The sequence below is a fragment of the Idiotropiscis lumnitzeri genome, chromosome 5 (genome assembly GCF_059441095.1).
Source record: "Idiotropiscis lumnitzeri isolate Australia: NSW breed Sydney's pygmy pipehorse chromosome 5, RoL_Ilum_1.0, whole genome shotgun sequence".
Lineage (NCBI taxonomy): Eukaryota > Metazoa > Chordata > Actinopteri > Syngnathiformes > Syngnathidae > Idiotropiscis > Idiotropiscis lumnitzeri.
This window is the reverse complement of record NC_142395.1, coordinates 4502450-4511551: the sequence shown is the minus strand read 5'-3', so window position 1 is coordinate 4511551 and position 9102 is coordinate 4502450. Positions and strand designations below refer to the sequence as shown.

The 9102-nt window shown below is 38.5% G+C and overlaps 1 protein-coding gene across 1 annotated transcript; it reads left to right on the top strand.

The window, feature by feature from the left end:
- Window positions 1-1860: 1860 nt before the first annotated feature.
- On the top strand, window positions 1861-6573 carry LOC148336021 (up-regulator of cell proliferation-like; the record flags this gene model as incomplete). Its single annotated transcript, XM_088296003.1, has 1 exon — window positions 1861-6573. A coding segment is annotated over one exon (4713 nt), but the record flags the coding sequence as incomplete, so codon positions are not given.
- Window positions 6574-9102: the final 2529 nt, after the last annotated feature.

Here is a 9102-nt window from a genome sequence, read left to right as displayed (position 1 = left end):
CCAGAAACCTTGCCCTCTAGATATGGTAGCGGGCTGCGTCTCTGTCGAACCTCGGTTGCAGTACTCTACCATGCATCACTAAATTAGGGACTTGCCTGGGCCAAAACCTGTTAATTGTGTTGCAGCGGATCTCTCAGTTAGCGTTCGGGAGGCATTCAAGCCCTCTCCCAAAGCTAATGGGATTAATCCAACCCCCTTTTAACGCCGTCAATTTTTTTAACGAGCGATTAAGACTCATCTTGGCTTAATAAACAATGTAGTCCTATGACATAGCGCTGACGCTTGCCAGTCCGGAAAAAACTAAGGACACGCTTGGGCTTGCTGTGCGGAGTTTTCGCCGGTTTATAGAATTAAAAGCATTGTAAATGCTGCCATATTTATTTTGAAATACCATGTCTTTTATTTTGAAAAGTTTAACCAGAAGTTGCATGTTACAGAATTTCCGTAAGCTTTATAGAGATCACGAAGCACTTGCCGTTGCTGCATTTTGTCAAGTTGATCTGTTATTTTTTTCCTCGTCATTCCTCGTTGTTTGCCAAAGCCGAGTGAATATATAAGTCAAATATAGGAAGTTTTGAAGCATCACAGTTTTTGACTGTCAATATTTGGTCCGGGAGAAGACTGCCGTTTATTGAGAGCAGGCCAAAAGGGTCAGTATTATTTATGCATTGTTTATTGTGATTAGCTTTGATTCGAAGCAAAGCTATTTTTGTCGTAAATGTGATACATTGTTTTATGTTGTATGTTTGAACTTTTAGTTCTATGGTGTGTTGAAGAATAAATATCTGTAAAAGGAACTGGAGTCTCTCGTTCGATCAATAGGCGGCATAAGCATCATGGCGAGTGGTAAAAAGTGACACAAATTCAATTCGGAACGGCACGTTTTTTTTTAAAGTTAACTAATGGTGTCATTGATAATAGCAAAGTCATTTGTGTGTATTGCCATCGTGCACCGAACTACCATCGCAGCACCTCCAGTTTAAAATACCGTTTGATGGCCAAGCACACCGCTGATGCCAATTCTCACGCCCCTTGTCAAACCCAGGCAGCCATGGATAATTTGCGACATAAACCAATGGATGGATCCATTAAAAAGAGACTAGTCGAAGCCATAGCTAAGTGGGTTGCCACTGCGTATTTGCATCGTGGAGGACGAAGGTCTGGCTGAAATACTTCGCATTGCGTGCACTTAAAATTGTCCTCGAGATACACCATTGCAACTCGCATTCAAGACTTGCAGGAAGCGGAGAAGGCAGAAGCAGTCGCGCTCACCGATGATGACTGAACTTCTCTCAGTAACCAAAACTACCTCGGTATGGCAGCCCATTATTTTGACCAATTTTATTTGCACTTTGTTGGCATTTTATATCTGACTCTAATTTGATCCCTTAGAAAGGCTGTTGAGATGCTGTTTTGTGTGATTTTGTTAGTGTGAGTCGAATCCAATGCTTTGTTTTTTTTTTCAATTTAAAAAAATGTTTATTTGTATAAAAACAAAAACATCAATTCTCATATATTAAAGGTATTACAATTCAATAAATTATTGAATTATATACATAAAATACAAAAAAATGTGAGGGATTTTTTTTACAATGAATAAAGGAATTTTTTTTACAATGAATAAAATGTGCAATTAACTACGAGTTAACTATGAAAAAATGCAATTAATCATGATTAAATATTTTAATTGCTTGACAGCACTAATATATATATATATGAATATGTATATATATATATGTATGTATATGTATGTGTATATATATGTGTGTATATATATATATATGTACATGTAAATATATGTGTGTATATATATATATATATATATACACATATATATATATATCTATATAATTAATAATCTTGTCTTTCTCTTTCACAGTCCTGCTTGACTTCCTTTCCGAACTTGGACTACACAAATACTATCCAAACAAACTCACTCTCCAGTCTCTATTAGAAGTCAACAAAAGCAGCGTATATGAAAAAGTTGCTTCATCAGTGGATGAAATACCATTTTATTTCCTGAGAAAACTGTTCAAAATCAATGCTGGCTGCAGGAACTGCACACAGATATTGAGCCAAAATGAAGAAGAAGAAAACCTTGATCAAGAGGACATTTACACAGCATGTGAATCAGCAAATGCAGTTCATCCTCTTGACTTGATCGTAGGTCTATTTCTTTGTGCCGACAGCTTTTTGCAGCAGGAAATAGCCCTCAAGATGTCCTTATGCCAGTTTTCAGTCCCACTGCTATTGCCCCACTACAACAACAATCAATGTACTCTGTTGCTATGGGCTCTGAGAGAAATTGTGAAAGAGTGGTGTCCACATGATTTGTGTCAAGCAAGAGGATTTGTTGAGAACAACATTGTGCAAGCAAATATACCATTCTTTTCCTTCGTGAGGCTAAAAAACTGCACTTTATCTAAATCGCAAATTTTGAATCACATCCTCAGTCGCGGCCAGCAGAGTCACAATATGTTTTTACACAGAGATATGGAAGGAGGGGCACAGACTAGAAAAATTTCAAATGCGTTGGTGGAAATTGGCTGGTTTCTTCCTGGTGGGAGAGCAAATCTTGACATATTCCCAGAGCCAATTACATTTGCCAATTTGCGGGGAGATATTTGTGATTCACTCAAACAATTTACTTTTCTTTACGAAGTTTCCAATACAATCTTTGTATTCTTGGACAAAATTGAAGAAACGGAACACAAAATTTTGACATCTCTTCAAGATGCAAAATCCAAACTCTATTTTGTTGTTAACCGCAAAGAGAGTGCCGGTGAGGATATGATGTCTGTCAAGATAACTGTGCAAGAACTGGGTTTACCAAATGGCAGTGTTAGAATCAAAAACTCAAGAGTGAATGTGGCAGAATTTTCTCAGAAAATTTGTGGAGCCATCAAGAACTCACTGTCTAACATAAAAAGCACAACAAGTATTGAAAACATGCTTGAAAAGGCTATTGAATTGGGTCTGTCTGTGGATGAAAACAAAACTCTAGACCAGAAAAAAACTGCCGAAGAGATCATGAGGGGAATTAGTGCACGATCTATACCACACTACAAAAAACAACAACTTCCTTTGCAAGGAGAAAATTGGAAGAGGTTGTCGCAACTGGAGATGAAGGAATGCAGAATAAATGATGTTGGCACTGTTGGTGTTGAACATTATAAAGCTCAGATACAGACAGAGAAAAGAAACATTTGGGAGGAGCAAAAGAAACAGAAACGGGCGAAAGGAATGCAAGATTTTATTCACACTTTATCAACCAGTGACAAAGAGAGAAGGACTTATTTCTTGAAGTGGATGAAATTCACATTTAATACCCACTCCCGTGTCAAAATGACTGCCTTGCGTAACAAATTCAAAGAGAAATGCAAAAATAAGGATGCCAAACAAATAGCAGAGATTGATCAAGAATTGGTGGCCAGCTCTTTAGGAATAGAGCATTACATGAGAGAAATGGGACTTAACTACGAGGTTTCTATGCAGTCAGATGATACCACAGAAAATTTGTTGAATTTGCCTGTTGTAGCTGCTGAACTGCTGTTGGAGGGGTATCCACTGGAGTTTTTGGATGGAGATGCGTCAAACGTCCCAGAGAAGTGGGTGACAGCTGTGCTAATGGAGCTTCACAAGAAGGTCGGTGGGAAGAGCAGGCTGCTAATAATCACTGTGTTAGGTGTTCAAAGTACAGGAAAATCGACTCTTCTCAACACCATGTTTGGTGTTCACTTTCCTGTCAGCAGCGGCAGATGTACAAGAGGGGCTTATATGCTATTCCTCAAAGTTGGAGATGATATACAAAATGAGTTGGGTTGTGACTTTATTCTCCTCATTGATACTGAAGGGCTGAAATCCCCAGAGCTTGCACAACTAGAAGATAGTAATGAGCATGACAACCAACTGGCAACCTTTGTCATTGGATTAAGTGATGTCACCATTATCAACATGGCAATGGAGAATGCAGTCGAAATGAAAGATGTCCTGCAAATTGTTGTCCATGCTTTCATGAGAATGAAACAAATTGGGAAAAAACCACTTTGTTATTTTGTGCACCAAAATGTTGCTGGAGTTTCCGCTCATGCCAAAAACTTGACAGAAAGACAACATCTGTTGGACCAACTGAATGAAATGACACAAATTGCATCTGAAATGGAGAGGCAGCCTTCGATTCAAGCGTTCACGGATGTGCTTGACTACGACTTAGAAAACAACAACTGGAACATCCCAGGACTTTGGCATGGAACTCCTCCAATGGCACCAGTGAACACCGGTTACAGTGAGGCTGTAGCAGAGTTTAAGAAAAATCTTCTGGAGACAGCAGGAAAGGAAAGGCGCAATGACATCTCGAAGATCCCCGAACTTCTCGAATGGATGAGTAGTCTGTGGAAATCAGTGAAGTATGAGAACTTCATCTTTAGTTTCAGAAACACACTTGTGGCCCGTGCTTATGACAACCTGAGCAAAGAGTTTTCACAGTGGGAATGGGAGATGCGAAAAGACATAATTTCCAGGCAGAGCACAGCAGAATTAGAAATCTTAAATGCTGACAACGAGGCGGAAACATGGATAGAATTGGTCTTCTTGAAGAAATCAGAACTATCTGATGAAATTGACTTGCAAAAAGAAAAAATGAATGCAAAAGTCTATGATTATTTCAAAAAGAAAGACAGACATGTAAATTTGATAGAGAAATACCAATCTGACTTCTTCAGTAGTATTACAAGTCTGTCCAAGGATATTCAACATTCAGTGCATGTTAAATTGGACAGAGTACTTGAGCAAAAAATGGGTTTGAAAAAAGCAAAAGACATACAACAGGAGTATCATGGTGCCATTGAAAAGAGAGTCATGAAACTTTTGCAGGACTTTAAAGATGTGAAACTTTCGGATGACAAACTGACAGAGGAGTTTGACAAAATGTGGGCCAACACAACTGCCAATGTCCCTCGACTGAAACCAGAAAATATACATGCAAAAATTATCTTGCAACTGAAGAAAAATTTCTCAAATAGAAATGTGAATCAGAGCCTCGGACATCTTGAAAACCTAGAGGGTTATGGAATTGGCCCATTTCAGACGAAAGCTTGTCACATAAACTGGAACTGGAAATGTCCTAGAACCTATAAGAAGAAATTGGAAAATATCTTCACCCCAACAAAAGATTTCCAATTGTTTTTAATGAATATCATTGAGACATCAACCCAGTTTATTGGTGATAAAACTACGTCCAATGATGATTACCATGACACTTTCTCAAGGGATCTGCTGCACGTGATTGATGAATTGCTTAATCAAGGTTACAAGTGTCACCAAACCAGCACCGAGTTTGAGATTGACCTCAAACTTCATATTTGTGGCATTGCTGCAAAAGAATTCCTCAAAATGCACCAAAGATTCCATTCAAATAACGACCCCCGAACGCAGCTGGAAAAGTACAAATATCAATACTTGTCAGACTTTATGGATTTATACAAAAAGACTGATCATTCCCAACGCAAAGCAAATGATTTTGTCCAGCAGTGTATCAAGCCGGCCATTGAGGATCGCATCAACAGAGATTTGGGAATTGATATTGTCGAGGAAATATTGGAAAGCAGTTATTCACTGATGTACAGTTCACGCTCATGTTTCCAATATTACATTCAGGAGGAGTTACTGCAGAAAGATGATTTTGAGAGTTTTGTCAGGTACATTTGTTTCTATGAATTATACGTTAAGGATAAGATACTCAATCACATCCAACAAAAAATGGGCGAGGACCAGACACTGTACAAATTAAAGAAGAAGAAGTTGGAGGTTGTAGTTCGCAAAGTAGTAAATGCAATGACGCAGGCCTTGAATATGGTATCAGATGATGACGCAAACCAAGTTCTGAATCTTGTCAACGAGATGCGCAAACTTCTGGTGAAAGAAATGGTAATATCAGAGGAGGCACAAAAGCGCAGTCTGTTTCAGATCCAAAGCACGTGCGATTCATTTACAAAGTGCTTCATTACAGCCTTGAATACATTAAAGGAAGCACTCCTTGTTGAATTTTCCAACACTAATGACATATTCGAAACGCTAAATGAACTTGCAATAAAACCACAGAATGAGCTATTCAAGAGAAAAATCGGATGTGGACAGCAGTGTCCATTTTGTAAAATTCCCTGCGAAGCCGGTGGGAAAGAACACAAGAAACATCAAGCGGCTGTGCATCGACCACAGGGCCTTGGAAGATACAGATACGAAAGCACTCAATGCCTAGTTGAATCTCTGTGTACAACCGATGTGCAGAGTAAGAGGGAATTTAGATGCAAAGATACACATGATAAGTCGGTTCCATACGAAGACTACCATACCATCTATCCTGACTGGCACATTACCGCAGACCCCACAATGGAAGCGTCGGATTACTGGAAGTATGTACTGGTACGCTACAATCAACAATTTGCTGAAAGGTATGGCGCCAAGCCAGCAAATGTTCCAAGCATTTGGAAGGAAATCACACCGGAAAAAGCGCTACATGGTTTGAAGGATAATTTCCGCATGTACGAAAGTAATTGGGAGTCTCCAGGAGAGTGAGGTAAAAAGGCTCTTCTAAAATAAATACGCTGTCAGGATGGAATTTAAATGTGAGACAATTTTTCATCATGGAACGTGCGTATTAACAGAAATCATTGTTATTCAGTCAAACCATGACCGCAATCTATATTCTAAGTGATTGTCAAAGTCACATAAATGACATACAACCTCATTTATGGCTCATCCTTAGTCTGTAATAAACTTGTAAAGTGGTACCACCAGTGGTAAACACCTCCAAAATATTTAATAGAAGAATAGCACTTTCAATTATTGTACTGTAGAAAACCATACATTAATTGCATAATTGTATAGAATGTAAAGAATCACAAAGCATCAGGCAAATCATCATCAGGCTTCAGTCAAATGCCATTTGTGCTGCTTTTTCTAGTCTGTGAGCCCTGGCCAACTGGGGTGCATATACATCCATATAATATGCAGAGATGGGGTGATAAAACACAAAGAAGGATGTCACAATAAATCTTTGCTGTTTTTTTTTCACAGAGCACAAATTATCCACTGATTTTATATGCATAAATAATTGTATGTATGTATAATATGAATGTTTCTGTGACAAGCTCTGTAAATGTTGCATCATTTGCGTTAAAATATCACTTGTTTAAAAGCTTATAATTCTCCAATATCTATCGTATGAAGGTTCACATTAGATAGCAATCACTCAGAAACTTTCATGTGATTTGGTTAACTCCACAATATGTAAATCTCTTTTTTTGTTTTGTTTTAAAGTAAACCTAAAATAGGAGAGACAATAAACAGACAGATTGACATCTTTTCTTGAGGAACTGTTGCTGTACTTGCTTGCTCACACTCACACACAAAAAAAAATGAAAATTGCCAATGTAAAAATAAGTTACTTGTATTTTTTTGCACTTAATTGGGAAATTGACTTCCGCCATTTTTTTTTAAGGACGATGATGAAGCATGTGTGGTGTGCTTCTCCTTCTTCCTCCTTCCAAAAAACACTTCTCCTTTTTCTCTTTTTACACTCCGAAATAATGTACAGTAATCCCTCGTTTATTGCAGTGGATACATTCCAAAAATAACCTGTGATAGGTGAAATCCGCAAAATAGTCAGCTTTATTTTTTTACTGTTATTTTACAATGCAAGACTGTACTGCAGATTAAAACAAAAATAAAACCTCTTTTCAGGCCCAAAATGTGTTTAAGAAATAGAAATCTTAGCATTTTCTTACAAATAACTAACTTCTTTCACTTCTAGATAACAGTAATGCCCCTGAGCCAATCAGGATTCACTCAAAAAAGGACTGTAAAAAAACAAAGCCGCAATAGTTGAAGCGCAATATAGCGAGGGGTTACTGTACACAGTCGACAGACATAACAGACGAGTGCTCTTTTTTGAGGTTGAAACATAGTGAAGTCATTTCCTTCCATACAAGCGGTTCAATCTGGCTGTTTTAAAAGCAGAAATATACATTTCTTCATTGTAAATGGCTCCCGTGGAAACGGTTCAAATGTCTCTTCAGTTGATGAAAATAATTTAATACATGGGTTCTCATTAGGTCGTTTGCGAGGGAGTGTGGGTAAATCGCATGACATTAAAAAGTACGGGATGAATGACAGGCTACCATCCATCGGCACAATGACGTTTGTCTTTGGGCTGACATACAGGGGAGCCAATCTGATGTTTGTAATTTTAGACACACATACGTGTCAAACTGCGCTAACTTGTCAGTTACTTTGCTGCGTAGCAAGCCTCCAATTTATTTCTCCTAAATTCAACAAATGGTATAAAAATGAATGCCATAATTGTTTCAAGTAAGAAGCCAAAAACCATGAGTACAAACATGGCCAAAAAAAGCCAAATACAAGATTTAACGTTGAGTGCAGGACATCTTCAGTTTATGCGAGCGAACTCTAACATTCCTGAAAATGAAATGAATACGCACAGCGCACAGACATAATTAAAGTCGTCCTCACACAACAACGTGGACAACCAAAGATGCTATTCTCAATCTAAACACAAGGCCCCAACATCCTCCACACTTAACCTGAGATTGTTTATGGTATTCACATTTTCGTTTTTCCGCACCGATCAGTCTTTTTGACATTTTGCCTGGTGCCCTTGCTTACACACAATTTCACATTGCCTCACGGACCAATCATCGCAAAGTGAGATGTAGGGTTTGACATAAATGGAGCGCACGTTGCGTCTGCGCATTTGTGATAGGATGTGTCGGCAATGGGTTGCCAGATCAAGGGCCGATGGTGAAGTTGGGGCCCTGCGCGGCTGCGTAATTGGCGTGTAGGCAGTGCACTCTAATACAGGTTTTAGGGCGTTTCCTTTTCATGGAGTCGTCCACTACAAAGGTGATGATGCTCGCACATTTTGGGGATGAGTGATTTTCTGACATATTACGCGATGTGAGCATTTTTTTTTTTTGGACAAGACATGCCACTCAGTTTCCTCGGCTCTTGTTATTTACATTTTTTTTTTTATAGACGTCTTGCCATTGGCATTACACAATGCCAGGCTTTAAAATTTCTTGCATG